Source organism: Pithys albifrons, chromosome 10 (assembly GCF_047495875.1).
Source record: "Pithys albifrons albifrons isolate INPA30051 chromosome 10, PitAlb_v1, whole genome shotgun sequence".
NCBI classification, from domain to species: Eukaryota; Metazoa; Chordata; class Aves; order Passeriformes; family Thamnophilidae; genus Pithys; species Pithys albifrons.
The window spans coordinates 22,316,848-22,335,821 of record NC_092467.1 but is presented as its reverse complement, the minus strand read 5'-3'; the positions used below and the strand labels follow the sequence as shown (position 1 = coordinate 22,335,821).

At 45.1% G+C, this 18,974-nt stretch overlaps 1 protein-coding gene across 7 annotated transcripts in view; it reads right to left on the bottom strand.

Annotated features, from left to right (window-relative positions):
- Positions 1-18,974, bottom strand: part of SZT2 (SZT2 subunit of KICSTOR complex) — a 56,584-nt gene that overhangs the window by 35,045 nt on the left and 2,565 nt on the right. For 5 of the 7 annotated variants that reach the window (XR_011698679.1, XM_071565748.1, XM_071565751.1 and 2 more), the window contains exons 5-18: positions 18,360-18,491; positions 16,243-16,402; positions 15,684-15,790; positions 15,306-15,516; positions 14,064-14,234; positions 8,804-9,035; positions 8,007-8,136; positions 6,634-6,776; positions 5,880-6,032; positions 5,429-5,543; positions 1,585-1,790; positions 969-1,193; positions 471-549; positions 41-138 (exon numbers count right to left, since the gene is read on the bottom strand). Coding sequence is in view for 6 of the 7 variants with exons in the window: in XM_071565748.1 (XP_071421849.1) it covers positions 41-138; positions 471-549; positions 969-1,193; positions 1,585-1,790; positions 5,429-5,543; positions 5,880-6,032; positions 6,634-6,776; positions 8,007-8,136; positions 8,804-9,035; positions 14,064-14,234; positions 15,306-15,516; positions 15,684-15,790; positions 16,243-16,402; positions 18,360-18,491 (2,162 nt within the window). In the remaining variant the exon portion in view is untranslated. Of the gene's footprint in view, positions 1-40; positions 139-470; positions 550-968; positions 1,194-1,584; positions 1,791-5,428; positions 5,544-5,879; positions 6,033-6,633; positions 6,777-8,006; positions 8,137-8,803; positions 9,036-14,063; positions 14,235-15,305; positions 15,517-15,683; positions 15,791-16,242; positions 16,403-17,394; positions 17,453-18,359; positions 18,492-18,974 lie in introns of those variants that run through there. The other 2 variants (XM_071565752.1, XM_071565753.1) reach the window with 2 other exon arrangements.

The following is an 18,974-nucleotide window of genomic DNA, read 5'->3' as shown; positions in this document are numbered from 1 at the left end:
CCACTGCCAACTCTCCTTGGCATTAGAACAACAGCCTCACCTGTCTTTGGTGGAGGTGGAATGGGGTGGAAAGAGGATGTATTGGACGACACAGGTATGCTTCTCCCTGTCACTGCTGCTCTCGCTGGAGCCATCAATCTGGAGGGGAGACACCACATGAGCCTGGCCTCACACCTACCCAGTACCCTGTAACATAACACAGCCCCCCATCACCCAGCACCACTAGCAGTGGCAGAGGGAGCCTGTCCCAGACCCAAGAATTCCTCCAGCACAGCATTTTAACCAGTAGAGCAGCATTTTAACTGCAGATGAAGACAGGAAAATGTCCAACTACAAGCTGCTTTACTTTCTCCCTATATATGTTAAGAGTGTATGCAAGAAGCTGATGATAAATCCTGTCGCAGGAAGGCAAATCCATCCCAGAACCAGCAGTGAAGGGACTGTATCCACAGTGCAGCACCCATGCTCACCTGTATGGGCAGCTCCAGCACCATGTTGATAATTCCATCCCCACTGGATGCAAAGTGGAAACCCTCTGACAGACGAACCCTTGAAAGAGAGAGGCAGTCAGACCTGGAGAATTTCTTCACCCATACTGCAAGCCTTAAATACAAGAATGACTGTACCTTTCACCACATAACACCCTCCTTCTCAAGACAGGGAACTATACACAGGGAATGCAGGGATGTGACACTGCACAGGACAGCCTGTGTGAAGATCAGCATACTCCAGGCACAGTAACACCTCTTGCCCTTTTGCATGTTTTCCAGGACTTTTGTTTTCCTCAATGCAGCCGTAGAACTGGGTAAAACATTGACCCAAGCAGCTCTAGAAGCTGTGGACAGGACCAAATCCCTCTGCACAGCAGCTTCAACTGTTCAGTACAATAAGGCCTCAGATCCACCTTGCTTTACCTGCATCCCTAGGACTAGCTGGCAAAAGGACTCCTGTTCAGGTGTGCAACTTACTCTGTGAGTGTGGAAAGGAGCTGAGCAACAGCAGTGATGGGCACAGCCGGTGCCAGCCCTGACTGGACACTCCAGATCCAACGCTGGTGATAGAAGTAGCGGGACAGCGAGGCCAGGGTGGAAGAGGCAGTACGATTGGCCACCATAGTGAGTGGGCCAGACACCGGGGGATGTTCCAGGTTGAGAATGAAGGGGGCTCGATAGTCAGAAGGCAGCTTCTCATACCTAGGAGAGGGCAGAAGTGTAGTGTGCTGAGATGGAAAAAATGCCCTTTTTTTTCTACTCAGGGCCAGAGATGCCTAGACTCACAGTCCACTTGCTGAGCCCTGGACAGAGTCTTCCAGCAGCAGAACATGGCTGGCCCAGCATAGGATTCTACTCAGACAGCAGTAACCAAATTTACTTCTACATCATAATTAGTTAGGAGTACCAAATCTGCCTTGTCCCGCAATAATCCCTGCTGCAAGTTGCAGCCACACAATCCAAACCCACCCCAACAAGCACCAGCTTCACAGCACTTTTCATCCTAAAACTGGCAGCACCATACACAGACCCTCCCCTTTCCCACTTCCCAGGACAAGGAAACTGTGTTGATGGCCTGGATCTCTGTCACTACCTGATAAGCAGCTTCTCCAAGGGTTTGTGCAGCACAACAAGGCAGGGTCTGTCTGAGAGGGCTGACTGAGCCCCTGCCACAGGTGGAGACTTGGAGGGAGAACTACTGCCAAACATTTTCCTCTTTGCTTTTGGTGTTGCCTCCTTGCTCTGGACCCTGTGAGGAAAGCGCAGCTGCAAGATTCGGTCCCGTAACTCCTCCACAATCTGTCACAGCAAAAGGTAAACATGACCAACTTTGCCTGCAGACATAAGCTACTCAAAATAAGCATCCAGAACAAAAGCCTGACTAAAAAGAATAGAACATTCCTTGAATATACAGAAGAGCAGGAACTACAGGTCACTTTACATTTGAGGCATAAGCAAGATCAAGATGATACGAGGCTTTTTTGTTCATATTTTAACAAGTATTTTTAAAAGCAAAAGAAAGGTCAAAAACCCCAAAGATGATTTCAAGGCTGAAGAAATCGCCTTTCAAAACTCAGATAAAAAACGAATTAATTGCATGCCAGCTCCTCCAAGAAGCAGTTTGAGCACCCACTCTCATTCTTCTCTCCTCTTTTCCTCAACAGCCTACAATAAATGTAAACTAGTCCTTATCAGCTGTGGGAACAGTCTGGCTCTCTGTCTTATGTGTTCTCCCACAATCACATTCAATTGTCAAACCTCTATGGCAAAAGGTTTCAGGAGCTTAGGTTATTTTTAGGTTAATTTTTTTTCCAATATATTTTCACAATGACTTCCTGATTACTCTCTTTAGCAGCTCTGAATATGGTTCTACCCACACCAGCATCTGATTCCCACAACAGCCCACTGTTTTCTTTGAAATTTCCATGGTTAGGTTTTTTCCACAACCTTTGTTCAACTTGTTTCAATTTCTATTACTGTTGGAGGCAAATGAACAGCAGTTCTTCACCTCCTTCCTAAACACTAATTATTTCAGTAACTTTCCCCATTATTACTATGTCTTTTGCAAGGAAAGGAAATCCAAACATTAAACAGAGTTCTTTTTTGCACTACTATGCCACTTGGGGCCCCTTCATGGCTTCATATCATTATCACAGAATGGTGTTTAAGCTCCCAAATCCGAGTTGCACTGTTTTGCAGTTATCAATATGGGCTTCCAGGCACCATTGTGCTGCTAAGTGTCACCAAAGCACAGGGCTGAAATAGCTTTGTGCCACCTGCACATTTTCCCAGGTCATTATCTGCCACCTTTCTGCAAATGAGTTCCCCACCCTTTGACTGCTAAAAAGGATTGGAAAAACCACAATCAGCTTCTGCTGTAATAAGAACAGAGCACTTTTTCAACTTACTTGCTATGTTCCCTAAGACTTTCTATTTTATGACACCCCACTCCTTCTACAGTTGTGCCCTATACAAAGTCTCACCAAAAGCTTTCTGAAAATAAGACTGTACCAGATACTTTCCTTCCCTTCACCACTGGAAATTTTAACAGCTCAGCACAAAAACTGCTTTCCCCTAAACATGGCAGGCTAAATTCTACTGCCATCCTCCACACTGGGTAGATAATCAGCCTTATGGCAGGAAAAAAAAAGATTGTGTATGATACAATATATAGTTTACATACAGTTCCTGCTGCAATGACCTGGAGCTTGCCCACAGCTGCAGGGTATGGTGCCCATCTTACACCTTCATGAAATAGGTATTAGCTTACACCTGCCAGAAGGCACTCCTTCATAAACCCTGTCACTTGGCATTACCAGCCCACAGACTGGCCCAGCAACCAGAGGCCAAAACCTGGAACCCCTAAAGACATGAAAGGGCAGATCCTCCAAAGTGCCAAAACATTTAGTGTTATCTGAGTTCGTTATCTCAGAAATAGATGGTCCTTGCCACGTTTGTCAGCTTCTCCTCAGACTAATCTCTAACAAAAGTTAAGTTAGACAAACCAAAGACTTCTTTCATGAAGATAAAAGATATAAGTTTAATGACAAAACTCTTGTTTATAACAAAAACTTCACATAGTTTATTAGCAGAGCATCTTTCTCATACTTATGTTTTACCTAGGAATTCTTAGACTTTTCTCAGCTGTTACACCTGGAGAAACAGTCCACACAATAACCCTACCTTCTACATAGAATCATAGAATCGATTGGGTTGGAAAAGACTTCCAAGATCATCGAGTCCAACCCTTGGTCCAACTCTAGTCCACTTACTAGATCATGGCACTCAGCGCCACGTCCAATCTGGGTTTAAAAATCTCTAGGGATGGTGAATCCACCCCCTCTCTGGGCAGCCCATTCCAATGCCCGATTACTCTCTCTGTAAAGAATTTTTTTCTGATATCCAACTTAAATTTCCCCTGGCAGAGCTTGAGCCTGTGCCCCCTTGTCCTATTGCTGAGTGCCTGGGAGAAGGGACCAGCCCCCACCTGGCTATAACTTCCCTTCAGGTAGTTGTAGACAGTGATGAGGTCACCTCTGAGCCTCCTCTTCTCCAGGCTAAACAACCCCAGCTCCCTCAGCCTCTCCCCACAGGGCTTGTGCTCCAGTCCCTTCACCAGCCTTGTTGCTCTTCTCTGGACTCGCTCCAGCACCTCAATATCCTTTCTGAACTGAGGGGCCCAGAACTGAACACAGTACTCAAGGTGTGGCCTCGCCAACGCAGAGTACAGGGGAAGATCGCTTCCCTGGTCCTGCTGGCCACGCTATTTTTGATACAGGACAGGATCCCATTGGCCTTCTTGGCCACCTGGGCACACTGTTGGCTCATGTTGAGCTTCCTGTCAATTAGGACTCCAAGGTCCCTTTCTGCCTGGCTGCTCTCCAGCCACTCTGTGCCCAGCCTGTAGCGCTGCAGGGGGTTGTTGTGGCCAAACTGCAGGACCCGGCACTTGACCTTATTAAACTTCATCCCATTGGAATCAGCCCATCTCTCAAGTCTATCCAGATCCCTCTGCAGAGCCCTCCTGCCTTCCAGCAGATCGACACTCCCTCCCAGCTTGGTGTCATCAGCAAATTTGCTGATGATGGACTCAATCCCCTCATCTAAATCATCAATAAAGATGTTAAACAGGACTGGACCCAATACAGAACCCTGGGGAACACGACTGGTGACTGACTGCCAGCTGGATGCAGCTCCGTTCACCAGCACTCTCTGGGCCCGACCCTCTAGCCAGCTCTTAATCCAGGAGAGGGTACACTCGTCCAGGCCATGGGCTACCAGCTTTTCCATGAGTATATTATGGGAGAGAGTGTCAAAGGCCTTGCTGAAGTCCAGATAGACATCCGACTAGGGCAGACTGTTTCTTTTGATACAAAAATGTTATTAAAAGTGCATCTAGCAGACTTTTTTCTCCTGATAACATTTCCTGGATATTCTTTTTTTCCCTCTCCCTGTACGGCTCATGTAGGGCATTGTTTTCATTTTAAGTCTTAACTCCTCCTTACCTTACAAATTACATACACATAAGCAATTCACCATTACTGGAACAGACAGCCCAGGGAACATGTAGTACATCCATCACAGAGGTCTTTACAGATGAGTCAGAAAAGTTCTTGACAGATGCCATTGATTATACTTTGGTCACAAGGATAGACTAGATACCCTTTAAACAATTTTGAACCTCATGGTTGAATTAAGCAGTGGAAACACATTCATGTGACCAACTGTTCTATTGATCTTTGAGTCTTTGGTTTTAGACCTCTCATAGACTTAACACAGAAAGTTTGTTCAAACTGACCATTTCTGTTACAGTAGATTCACACACATCTAAGACTTAACATAATAGCTACTCATTAGAGGGTATCTACCCACAATTTCCACATCCAGAACTTCTTGTGCTCTGCTCCTACCCCAGAAAGCAGACAGCCAGCTCTCACCTTGTTCCTGGCCTGTGCAGGTGTGCCAATGGGGAACCCCAGGCGGAGAACCATGCAGGGAGCTTTGGAGATGATCCGTACCACATAAAATGAGGAAGGTGTAAGATCCTCAGAGCTAGGGAGGAGGAATTAATATAGGACTGAAATAGCACAGATCTTGCTACTCTGTCTTGCCAGACCAAGTGGAGGCCTGTTCCACAGAGCTCAACAGCCCACACAGTATCAGTTCTAGCATGCAGAAACACCCCCACTGGCTTCCCTCTCCCTCTGGGCTGTGCCTGGAACACAATGGCATCAGTGCAGAAATAGCAGGATTTCACACCCAGTTGTGTAGTTCTTACCCCTCCTCTAGACATCTGCTTCAGGCCCATCACCATATACTAGTGTAACCAGATCCTTGCTCTGGCCACATGCCCTATTCCCCACATGGCACTGATTCAGAGCCACTCACCCATGTATCAGTTTGACGTAGGAGTAGCCCTCCACTAGTACGAAGCTGCTCCAGTCCCGCAGCAAGGACGTGAGTGCTGAGTGGGAGATGCGGCACTGGATGGTGCTGTAGCGGCCATTGTTGCCTGGTGTGTGCAGGTGCTTGGGCACAGGCCTGCAGGGTGGGGCAGGTCATTTCAGAACCACAGTTTCTCTTCTTCCCCTAAAACCCACATAGGCGTTGCTACATCCACTACAACTCATCCTCTGACTGGTAACAGGAGGTAATGCACCAGCACCTCCCATAATCGTGTGTTAGCGAGAGGCGCACTCCCTGAGCACACAGGGATCTCCGTGTTGCAGAGAGTACATCCCTCATTGTATCCTTTCTATCTCATTCCATGCAATATATGATTATTATTCAAATAACTTTGCAACTATCACCAGGGAGGCAATGCTTTTGGGAAAGGTGTTTTCCAGCAACAAACAAAAACTCCCACAACCCCTGCAATCAGAAAATCCAAACCCAAGGGGGACTTCAGAAACAATTTATCTTCCTGAGAACAGCTCCCACTCTCAAAAGAGATGACATCCCAATGCCACCATTCCCCTCAGATAAACAAGCCTTCACCATCTACCAGTCACAATAGTGAGGCCCTTCCCTTGGTCACAGGCATCCACAAAACAACTGCAACTCTGCAGCTGGGCTGAACTGGACACCTGCTTTCCCAGGCTGGCCCATACTGCACATAATCTCAGCCCTGCTCATTACATACGTGTCATGCTCCAGAAGGACGACTATACGATGCATGTGCAGCCACCTCTGCCAGAAGTTGGCATCCATGGAAAGGATAGGCTTCCAGTAGGAGGCAAACTGTGAATGACTCGAGTCAGACCCACTGTGCTGCAGGGATAGCACCTGAGAAAGTAACACGACAATATTCAGAAAGGAAATGTCTCATCCCACCCAGGGAGAGCAGGAACTTCTCTTGCAGCTGAGCTGTGTAGGCTTAGAAGGCCACATCCCTGGCTCTGGGTGACTTCCTCTAAGCAGAGTGTATTCGCATTGAAACAGGCAGTACAATGTAAGCAAAAATAAAGTAGGCCCCCGAAATGTCAAGTTAATTAGGAATTTAACTACTTAGTATCAAGTAAATCAACCACGAAAAAGATGGCATATGTAATGGTGTGCTTTCTGATTGAGCGGTGGATGTATGGCTTGTGCCAGCAAAGCAGTTAAACACTGAGATTACTCATCTGAGAGTGCTCAGGCAAATAGGGTGCCAGAATGGGTGACACTGGGCAACTCTAGTATGTTTGTATGGTAATGCTGTGATTCCATCAACTACAGCAACTTTGCTGACATAGAAATACAGTGGTGGTTACCCATAAGATGGGAGGCTCCAAATACACTGTGGGATACATAACCCTACATAGGGAAAGTGTACTAGGCAAACCTAAAAAAGGTCTTAAACAATAAAATTAAAGGGACAGTTCCCTTAAATTAAAGCTCCCCTAGCTTTTGTATCTGCTAGTCCTCTTCTATAAATGCCAACGACACTGCTAGCTGGGAACAGATAATATATTGGCACTTTGCTCAGTGAGCTTCAATGAGTTTGAATTTTGCAGTGGGAACTATGAGCTCATATTTTGTTTAGTTTCTGCTGTGCAGGTGACAAATATCTCTCTTGCACCTTCCACGAGTGCTCAAAGCAATGAGCCTATTAAACAACCCCTCAGCACATCCTGTATCTTCATCTGACAGTACTGAGCTACATCATCACGAGGCCACAAGACTGCGAGCAGCAACTCCACATCTATGAGGCACCCACTGAAAAAGCATGGCAAAAGTAAGCATGTCAGCTTCCCCATCAGTCTCATACATTGCACTACTACAGCAAAAGGCTTCACAGCACACCTGGGAGACTTGTTGGGCTTACAAGTGTGTAACTGCAGCAATGAAGATGTAAGGTGATGTCTCAGAGGGGAAAAAACGTATGGCACAGGATGTTCACTGCACTACACATAAACTCACTTACTGAGCAGGACAAGATGAAGACGAGACAAGCAAGAGATGAAGTCTGAGTGCAAGAAGGAATAGACAGATTGGACAACTTGTCCCACATTAAACAGAAGAGAGGGAACATACCGGAGTGGTGGAGCCTGGGGGGATGTAGAACAGGGGCACTCCATTCTTGGTGCTCTCCGGAATGGTGAAGTGTTCTGGGACTGTGTCAAAAGACTGCAGATGAACCAACATCTGATCTGTCTGGTTGATGCTGAAAACGAAGAGATAGTTAGCCCCAAAAGCCCATGCTCTCCCCCTTGCTGCCCCAGTCAGTCCAGGGCATGCATACACAACACTCCCTATGTATTGGGAGCCCACCTACACCAACAGAGCTTTCTCAGGCAATGCTGGGATTCAATGCCTGATAGCAATGAACATGTTAAAGGGGTTCCAGTGTAACAGTCTAGTATATCAGGAGGATGATCAGTTGGAAATGAAGTGCTAGAAAGTGAACCTGCTGAATAGTAAGAAGTAATGGTCGCTCTGACCAGGAAATGGTTATAACCCACAGGCCCTTCAGTGCTAGAGATGTTTGCTGCTCCCAGTATGATCATGCAGCACAGTTGCAAGGGTGCACTGTAAGCACACACAACCTCCATGGGATGGCAGCCAGAGGTAAGGTTTGCATCACAGGATCTGGATTTGGGAGCAGCAATACCATCACCATGAAGCATTCTTACAAACGAGGTCACAGACACTTCCAGTCTTTTCTTTGGCTAGATAGTGAGCTCGTTGCCAGTCAGGCCTTCTCCTCAGAGCACATTCCTTTTGGACCTTGGGCTTGGACAGCCATCTGCATCATCCACATCTTAGCACACCAGGGAAGGAATGACTTGGTTACACTGGACACTAGAAACCACTGGGGTAACCCAGCTCACCTCTGCAAGGTGTTCCAGAAGCGCCGGATGACTGTAGTACGGTACAGACTGGTGATAGGCTTCCTCATGGTGCAACTGATGTCATGCAAAATGTCGTAGCTTCCCTCCATCGTCACCTCCACCCATGTGCTGCGCTTCGATGGGTCCAGGGGCCAGGGTGTCACAGCTAGGTACTCAATCCTCATGTTATGCTTCCAAAGCAGCACTAGTTTCACCTCCAGCTGAGACCCACCTGCATGGGAGCAGAAGAGTAAATTCAGGTGCTTGTTCGGTACACACCTGAGCTTTGCCTCTGACCAAGGATTCCCAGGAACCATGACATCATTTGATCACTATGAGGGGAACAAAAGTAATCTAACAACTGTTTGCTTTAGCTCAAGTCACTCTCTCTCCTCTGCAATGGAAGAGTTCACAGTTCTTTAAAGGTACATCTGCTATCTACACTAGAGGAGGAAACTGAAATTCAGAGGAGGTGCTCCTATATGAAATGGGCTCTCTTCTTCACAGCCTCATCTTTGTTTCCAAGAAAACTATTACTTTGCACAGATGAGCAGGGCAATTAATGTATCAAGTTTTCTCATCCACACTGTGTAGAGTTAGTCCATTGCAGAAACATGGACATCTGGATATGATGGTCACTGATCATAAACAACCTGGAAGGTAAGGCCCAATTCTTGAATCAACCTCTGTTCATCCTGCATAGACTATATTTCATGCCATCTAGACTTGAAGCATCAGAGCTTCTCACCATGTTTACCTTTGCCTCACAAAGTTAAGGTGCTAAGCATGAATATTCACCTATTGTTCAAACGGTACATTTTTACCTTTTCCTTTAAGCGGGCCATTGCATCTTTAGCAAGATAAACACAAACACCTGACACCAAGCCTCACTGAGTCAAAAGAACAGAAAACTGTCACACTCCTGCTGACTATGCATGTGTATTTGTACCGAAACATCCCAGGGAAACACATGACCATGCTGTAATTTCAACTGCTCAGTCATCTATTCTGATGTCCAGCCTGCTCTATAGTTTTCCAGACATGCAGCATTTGCATGATGAGTGATTGGATGTGCTGGAAACCATCTGAACAGACCATCAGCCTAGATGCTGCTTCCTGCAGAGTAGCATTTGCTGCTGTCATAGGCACATCATACCATTCCCTTCACAGGCTGATTGTGCTCCACTTTAAAGCCAGATTTTTGTTCCCATGGTCCCTGCTGGGATGCTCCCTCAGAGTACTCTTCCCCTGTCAATGTTTAGAAGAAACCTCCCCAAGTACATGCCAAATTCATGCTCTGTTGTTCTTTTGATTAAATTATCTTTATTCTGAGAAGCTTCTTTTCCATAACAATGACAGGGAGTGTGCACTAAGAAATCCTTACCCAGTGCCAGCTGTTACTATGACAGAACATCCATTACCCTTAATAGTTCCAAACCTTCCTGCACCTCAAGAATTCATCTTTCCTGAACATAGATGATCAAAGGTGTATAATATAATTTCACCTGTACTTCATCTGATGGATTACTAGGTTTTTATTTAAGGTCACTAATATTTTCCACAATGGGTGCTTTACGTTACTATAAATGCATTTGCCAGGATTGTACCATCTGTTGTTTCCTACAAAGATTGTCTAGTTCATCAGATAGGCTAAACAAGAATTTATAAATTTATCTCTTTCCATTGAATACTGTCACCTCACTTATTGCTTTAGGACTCATCCACTGCTTTGTGCATACTATTTGTGTTCTCATAACAAATCCTTTCTACTTCATCAATAGCAAACAAGATAAGCAAATTCCTATATTTTTTGTTTAGATCATTAAGGAAAATATTTTCCACTTTCACCTTTGTTTTCATTAGTAGTCCTGGCTTCACTCCCACTATCCCACACAAGCAAGACTAAACACACAGGCAAAATATTTGCTTATGTTTGAAGTAGCACCTAGATGAATATTTAGCTTTTTCTTACTGCAAAGACTTTATAGATAATAAAACATTTTGTTGCATTAATTTCCTTCATAAAGTTCAGCTCTGTTTTTTAAGAAACCTCAATTTGTCTTCCCTATTCCTGACACTGAGAACAGCCATTCTTCCTGGCCAGCCAGTGACCAGCCACTTTTGGTGCTGGACTGATTCATGGAAGAAGACGATATTTTGAAAACTGTCCTCCAGGCTCTCCTCAACACAGAGAAACATAGAACGGTCACTGAATTTTTTTTTATTAAAGAGGGAAATGCCCTGACATTGTTCCAGAAAGAGAAAGGAGAAGACCTGGGCTCCATTAGACACCATGTCCCCACAGCTTCTCCCCCTTCCATATCTGCCAGTCCTCCCTCTTTTACAGGCACTTCTGCATTTCTAACTAGCTACAGTTGTTCCTAAATACCTAAATATCTAAAAATTAAACAGTGAGGGTAACCAGAGCACTTAAAAATATCACAAACAATCTCTCCAGGCAACTCCGAGCACAAAGCAAGCTATTTATTCTATTTTGCCTTTGGTAAAGTGAAGGAGAAAAGCAACAGTGTCAAAGTCCACAACTGCACTCTTTCACTTCACAGCCAGCTGGCTCCTTAACAACTTTTAGTTTGCAAGTTTTGGCAATTCAGGTTAATTAATTGCTCTTTGTTATACACTTCTCTGTAGAATGACCCAGAAAAGCCCTGATTAGCCAAACATGCTTTTCTTTAGCAAAGGTAGTGCTTGATCATTTGTAAATTCTACTTTAACCTGTTCAACAATTTTTCTGATCACAGCCAGCAAGTCCCCAGAGCATTTAGCCTTTCCAAAGTATAAGTAACATTATCTGCTTCTATTTGGAAGGCTGCGTAGAAATACACACCGTATTTCTGATATCTCTGACATTTAATTTTAAATTCCGTCTAAAAAATACACAGAAAGTATTTCTGGCTCAAGGAGACACTGAGCTGCAAAGAGCTAGAGAGTGCTCAAAGGGAAGAAAAAAGGGAGAATGAAGATGATTATCATGTATGTTTATCCTATTCTTACTCCACCCTGTGCACCTGGCCATAGCTATTCAACACAAAAAGTAACTGATCCAGTGCAGCTGCTCTGCTCTCTGCTCTTGTGAAAATGGAAGACCAAATTAGTGATCCAAGGAGTAAAAGGCAGCAGGAAGATACCTAGAGGAAAGCCCAGGGAGCACAGTGAACACATGCTGATGTTTCTGATACCTCTAGAATACAGGAATTTGCTGCTTTACAATACCCTGAGCCAGAGATTGTAGCTACATCTTTGTGCAAAAAGGTATGTGAACTTGTCTGACTGCCCTTTTAATGATTCACACCTGGTAAATGCTCTTCCAGCATTTCTATAAAGGACTACACAGTCACTAAGAGCACTTCACCACTGCTTCCAGATTAAAGAGAAAGGCTCTTTATCCAGAGCTGTTCCAGCTGTAAGTGAACTGGTGCACAGAAGAATAAAAGTGTGGACAGGAACTGACTTGTCACAGTTTTATGGACATTCCTAGACAAGGAGAGTGCAATGGGTCTAACCTGTCTAGATTGAAGGGAAGTATCTTATGCCACACCTATGTTAAGAGAAATCTGCAGACATTACTAGAACAGTTGTCTCACTGGGAAAACTTAGCAGATACTTACTTTTAACAGAAAACTCTGGAAACAAGAAATCAGGGAGATTCCTGGAAGACCAACTTTAGAAATTATCTTACCTAATGTGATTGCTACCAACCTTCCCAAAAAAAAGAGGTTGCTTAGATTCATTCAGTTTGTAAGACACATCAAGGCAAAAGAACTGCAGTTCCAAGTCATCACAGAGGAACAGTGAGGTGAACTGAGCAAGAACTTATGAGTACTGTCACATGAAGGACAGCAGATTTAGGGACAATTAAACAAACAAAACCCAATAAAACACCCACAAGGATTCATCGGCTGGAATAAAAGGTGCATGAAAAATTTAGGGATTTCTGTGTTAACAATGCAATGTAAGCATGGAGAAAGCTCATGTGATTCCTGGTCTATCACATCGGGTAATTTACTTCAGAAGCTGGGAAGTATTAGCACTGCTGAACAAGGCACTGATAAAATCGTATCTAAAACACTCTTATCAATGTTTTGAGAAATGTGAGACCAAATTGAAAAGAGAACAGGTGAAGGGAAAAAAATAAGTGCTATTAGCCTAAATAAACAACAGAAAGCCTGGCCTTACAAAAGAAGGGTGAAATACAGGCTTGCTTAACCTGCCAAAGGGAGGTACATGGAGAAATACATCGTTCTTAAATATGCTTGTGTAAGCCAGGGAAGGAGGATAAAATTAATTAAAGATAATAAACTCACACAGGTCTAATTTGGTCTCAGGGAATTTAGAAAGGAAGCTAGAGAAACAGAAATTAGGCCCTGGGACAATCTTCCAAGCAGAGCAGTGGCATAAGGTATTTACATGGTTTGAAGGCAGACCACAGTAAATTCATACAAACCATCATATGGCAAGTTTGAATTGTTTTGGAGTTATAGTACAGATTTTCTGATATAAAACATACTCTGTGTACTAATAAGCTTGCATTTGGATTTTTAAATCTCCCCTTCAGTCCAAGTATTGCCACTAGTCATAACTGGAGATGGAAAGTTAGATAGGATTTACTGGCACATTTACTCAAACTCCTTAAGACTCCTAGTCAGCAGCTAGTTCTTACAGTCCAGGTGCCACAATCTCTAGTGAGTCAGAGAAAAGAACAGGATCACTGGATGGTTTTATCATCATCTTGAACTGGTCATGGTCCTGACTGATCTGACATTTTCACCTAACAATACCCTTATTTCACCCAAGTTATTCCCTTGGAAGGCTATAGTTTGGAGGCATTAAGTCTGTTGTACAGAAGTGCTCATTTCATGTTAGTATTTTGGAGTGCATCTAGCAAAGGACTAGAAATGTATGAAAGAAGGAGAAATATAGCTGATCCCAGAAAACTCTTCAAACAAGTTCTGTCGTTAGTTTCTCCGCAGTTGTGGGGAATCACTTCCAAAACACAGAGCATCACTGTCTGTCCCTTCCCAGGTATTTACAGCCACAGAGGATGAGCCTGGCAAGTGCATAACTGTACAACAAAACCAAGCAGCCCTGCATCAGGCAATTGTTCATGAAAACAGAGCCTGGGGAAAATGGCTCCTTCCTCCACAATAACCAGCCACTCTGCCAAGAGGGCAGACTCTGCACATCCCTCTAAGCAGCTGAGAACAGTCCTATCCAAGTCTCCAGCCCCCAAAGCAGCAGTCACCTTTTGTGATGTTGACCTCACGGATGCTGTAGCCCTCACGCAGCCGGACGGAAACAATGCTCACGAGATCAGCGTGCACCTCCTTCTCTGTGTGCTTCTTCCTCCGCATCGCCAGAGCAGGGTTGCTGCTTGCAGATACCAGATGCTCATTGAACAGTCTGTGCTGGGACACTGTAAATGGCAGAAATGGGGTTTGTGGGGCAGCAGCTCTCCTCAGCCTCATCCTACAGCAACAGGCCTCCTAAAATGCTTTATAAAAGCTGCCAGGAACACTCACTGGCCTGAAGAACAGTACATCCTTCAGGCACCACTTACACCCCCATCCTGATTCTGCAACACAGCCAACAGGTTCATTAGTGTGGCCAAGAGGTCTGGGAGAGGGGTAGGGTTGGGTGCCAGGTCCTGCTTCCTCTGGGACAGCTTTTGTGACAAGGCACACATTGCAGTTACAGGCTTAGCCCAGACAGGCAGAAACTGCACAGCTGTTGCAACAGTTGTACAGCAAGCTTTGGGGCTTGACCAATTTCCCTGGAAACCCCTGAATTCCCAGGTGCTTTCTAAAAGGTGTCAGGATGTGGAAGCCTTCAGTTTAAATCCCAAACAGCTGATCTTTTTAAGATTCAGTATTTCCAAGTCCCAGGCCAGCTCTCTTCAAATTTGCCACTGTATGTGACTTCTGCTGCCAAGTTACAGAAGGCGCAGATGGCACAAGCACAGTGCCAGGGCATGAAAGGGTGTTTCCATGTTTTACTGGCAACAACTAATCTCTCCTGGCACACTCCCAATAACAATCACAAAATAAGAAAAAACAAGAGAGGCATTTGAGATGGTTCTCAGGGGTCTAGTTTTTCAATCAAAACTGCTGTCTGTAAACCCAGCTAGGACAACTTCTTCAAAACGTCCCCACCTGCAAAGTAACCAGTGTGCAGGGTAGGGTGGGCAAGAGCTTCTGACTGCCTCCAAGTTCCAACACAGTGAGCCTAACTACAGACTGCTGAGCCAAGACCACCAAAAGGGGACCAGTGGAAAACAGGACATTAGTTTGCACTGGTCCACCCAAACCCTGGAGCCAGGAGGCGAGTCATAGATGAGGCTGTGTGACCAATTGTGCCCAGAGCCTTCAGAAGGCATGGCCCAGAGGGGACAAGGGAGAGCATCAGCATAACCAAAGCCTGGGGGAGTCACCCCAAAGAGAGATGCTGTAAGACGTCCACCTGCTGGAAGGACATGCACATTCCTCACCACAATAATATTCTGGATTCAGAGACTCCCCAGTACGCAGAAAGGAGTACAGCAGAAATGCCTTGTGATACACATTCAGATCCAGGCTCAGGGGATCCAGCTCAGGGCATGTGGAGAGGTAGGCACCAAAAGTGGCCATGGCAATGAATTTCATCAGTTCCACATTGGGAACGTGGCCAAAGCTGCAATCATATGAGTAGACACCGCCCACCTACGGGATGGATAAAGAAGACATCTGAGTACAGCAGTGCTGAGGACAAGGCAGAGGACCAGTAAAGGACTCAAACAGGCAGAGAAGGCCCCTGAACAGCACCAACAACAATCCACCTGCCTCCCTCTGGCAGGCAGCAGCCCCACACTCCCAGGTACCAGACATACCTGCACAAAGGAACAGGCCACTGTGCCACTGCGCAGCTGGTTGAGTAAAGTCTCACATACAGCCACATCAGGGACACTGGTCACTCCATCCGTAATTATTATTATACCTGCAAACAAGGCAGCATCTTAGTGCATTTTCCATCTCACGTAGCTATCAACCTCCCAGTATACCCACCAGAGATAAAGTTTAGGCAGGGCAGAAGTAGAAGAAAAACCTTGAGGATGGTTTAGAGCGTCCAAGGGAGTATGGAGCTGGCTAGGTACAACTAAGCACTCAGGTGGGGCACAACTCTGCACATCCCAGGTTGCTCTGAGCAACAGTCACAGCTGTACTTTCTCACTAACTCCCCAATGCTGACACATGACATAGTGCTGTCCTCCCCATTTCTACAACCACAACTTCCCCAGAGCATGCAGAGTAAAAGCTAATGTTTAAATTCCACCCCCAACAGAAGGGGCCAGGCACCAGCCCTCATAAAATCAACCTCAGCCTAAGGCAGGAGGAACACAACCCTCTGCAAACAACCAGGCAAACCTTAACCCTGAGGATGCAGCCAACCTGCACTGGAGTTGGAGGGCAGCAGCTGCAGTGCCAGGATTCCTTGCCGGACCATGCTGACCAGTCCAACATCAGCAGTGACAACAGACACACTGGGCTTCCTCCCAGATGACTCCTGCACATCACCAGGGCTCTCTTGGCTCAGGGGTGACAAATCCACCTGGAAAAGTTAGAAAAACCCACAAAGCCCCATGGGGTTGATTTCAGCCTAGCTCTAGTTCTCACTCTTCCAAACATCCTTCGGTCTCACAGTCCTATGGTACCAGAAACCTGGAGTACATCTGCTAGTAGCTTTAACTTCCAGGTGCTCTCAAAATCCTGGTCATTTGGGCCCATTAGAACAGGTGGGCAAGGCTGCTTGAGGGTAGAGGAAGGGGAGAGCATGCTTAGAGCTTTATTCTAAGCTGATTTCTCACAGACGAGGAAATATGAGATGCTTTGAGGTTGCTAAAACTCCTCTGTAGAGAAAAGCAGTTCCAAATTAAAAAGATAGTGAATACCAATTCTTTCCCATTGCCACTTAGTAGAAGCTGCAGCTATTCAGCTCCTACTTAAATCTACTCTTTTCAGCCCAGAAAGGCAGAGACAGCTATGTTTCACTTGTGAAGCACTGCAGCAGAGGGAGCAAGGAGCCTTGTTAAGGCCAAAGTCTAGTGCCTATGCACTTACCTCTACTCCAACAGCACTTGTTATGCAGTGCTGATACAAACAAATGCAGGTAGGCTTCTCCTGCATCTTCTAAGAAAAATATCCCCCAGGCAAAGCCTGAAATCTGTGTAATTACACTAGTGAGAAATCTGCCTTCATAGTCCCCTTATCCCCAGAAGGTTCTGGCAGTTCAAACCTGTAATAAAATATTGCTTCATTTTTATTGCTAAGGCAGAAAATGGATGAGACCCTCCCCTGCAAAGCTACAGATCACTGGAGCTGGGAAAAGAAAACTAACGAATTTTTTTTACACACAAATGGGAGCAGTCTGTGGCTGTGAGCAAAAAATCTGACTATCCATCACTTTAATTTGCCAGATGACTTAAATTCAGACACTCCTTAACAATGATACAGCTAATGCAACTTCAAAAGTTAAGGAGTTTCAGTCCTTGCCCTTCCCCTGGGGCCTCCCACCTCCACCCCACAGCCTGTGGCAGGACTCACCAGTCCCTCTGGCCTGGAAGAGCGTCTCTTTCTCCCCATTTGCATGGAAGAAGTTACAGGGTAGTTTACCAGGACAGAAATACTGCATCAGGCAGGAATGCATACAAAGCACTGCAAAAACACCACCTGGACTCACTAATCGAGGTATTTACTTCCTGCAATCTTCTTTCTATTCCAGGACAGACAGCCTTAGCATTCAAACATACAGATTTCAGCTAGAATATGAGACTTGGAGCACTCCAGATATGGAACTGCAATACATCACCAGGAGCCTCTTGCTCATCTGATTTTGAGACCTTTTTTTCCATTTTGATCAAACTCTGGTAATTAATGTTAAATAAGAATTAAATAACCTCAGACAGGCCAATAATGACTTTAACTGCAAGAAGATCGAAACCAGCATGGCCAGCAGGTTGAGGGGCAAGACCTCTAAAAGTCTCTTCCAATCCAAACTATGATTCTACCATTAATTTGCTGATATGCACATCCATGGCTATTAAATAGCATCTAATACAAGGAGTATTAGAAACTGCATCAGCTGTTTATTCAGCTTCATGGCCAGTTTTCATCATAACAAGGTCATATTTTCGTTCAAAAAATGTAACAAGGGCTAAGGGCATATTCACAGCTATTTATAGATTAGTAATACGTGCATAATCAGCTCTCCCACAATCTTCTTCAGAGAGAAAACACATCCAACCACTTGTACAATGATGTCACACAAGAAGTAAGGCTGTTTTACTGCACAATAATCTTAGGGAAAGATTCTCATCAGTCCTTTTAAACACTCACTGGTTCTGCTTTCCTCAGCGTTCATGTCTCATTACGGGATCCCACAACATAATCTTAACCAACTCCTCAGCCGTTCTGTCTGCAGAACTATCCTGCTGTTCCTCTTGCCACTTCACCTCAGAGCACAGATCTCCAGGGAGTCAAGGGACCCTGATTACCTCTGCACCACTTACCTGAGGTTTGGGTTCATACTGTTGCTGGAGCATCTCTGCCACTTTGTTCTCAAAGGCACATAGCTGTGTGTAAACTTGATGCAGAAAGGCTTCCTGCTTAGTCTCATCCAGCTGACAGCCCTGGAACAGTACCTGGCCCAAGGACACACACGTCAGTCATTAAGATTTTACAGCACCAGCCCCTAAAATGGTACACACGAACACAGCTCTGTATGGGAAAGTTCAGACAGATTCCTGACAAAGTACAGGTACAACACAGGCCAATTCTCTCTGTTCCTGCTCAGAGCCAACTGCCTCTGAGCAATGATGTCTCGTGGCATCTGCAATTGATTCCACAGCTTATGCTCCATCACACTTTGGGATATCTCCTCCTTGTGCAATAACTTTCTACTTCCTTTGACTTCTAGCATAAGCAGTTGTCAGGAGAAAGTGATGTGGGATGCTTGTTAGAAGGCATTAAGTCTGATCTGATGTTTCTAAGGGAGGCCTGTTTATTCTAATCTAACTCATCTATAGACTGATCCAATTATCTTGCAAAAGGAACAGCAAATTGAAGAAAAAAAAGAAATTAGCCTGGCTATTACAAAAAAAGGCTGTGATGTGACAGAGACAGCC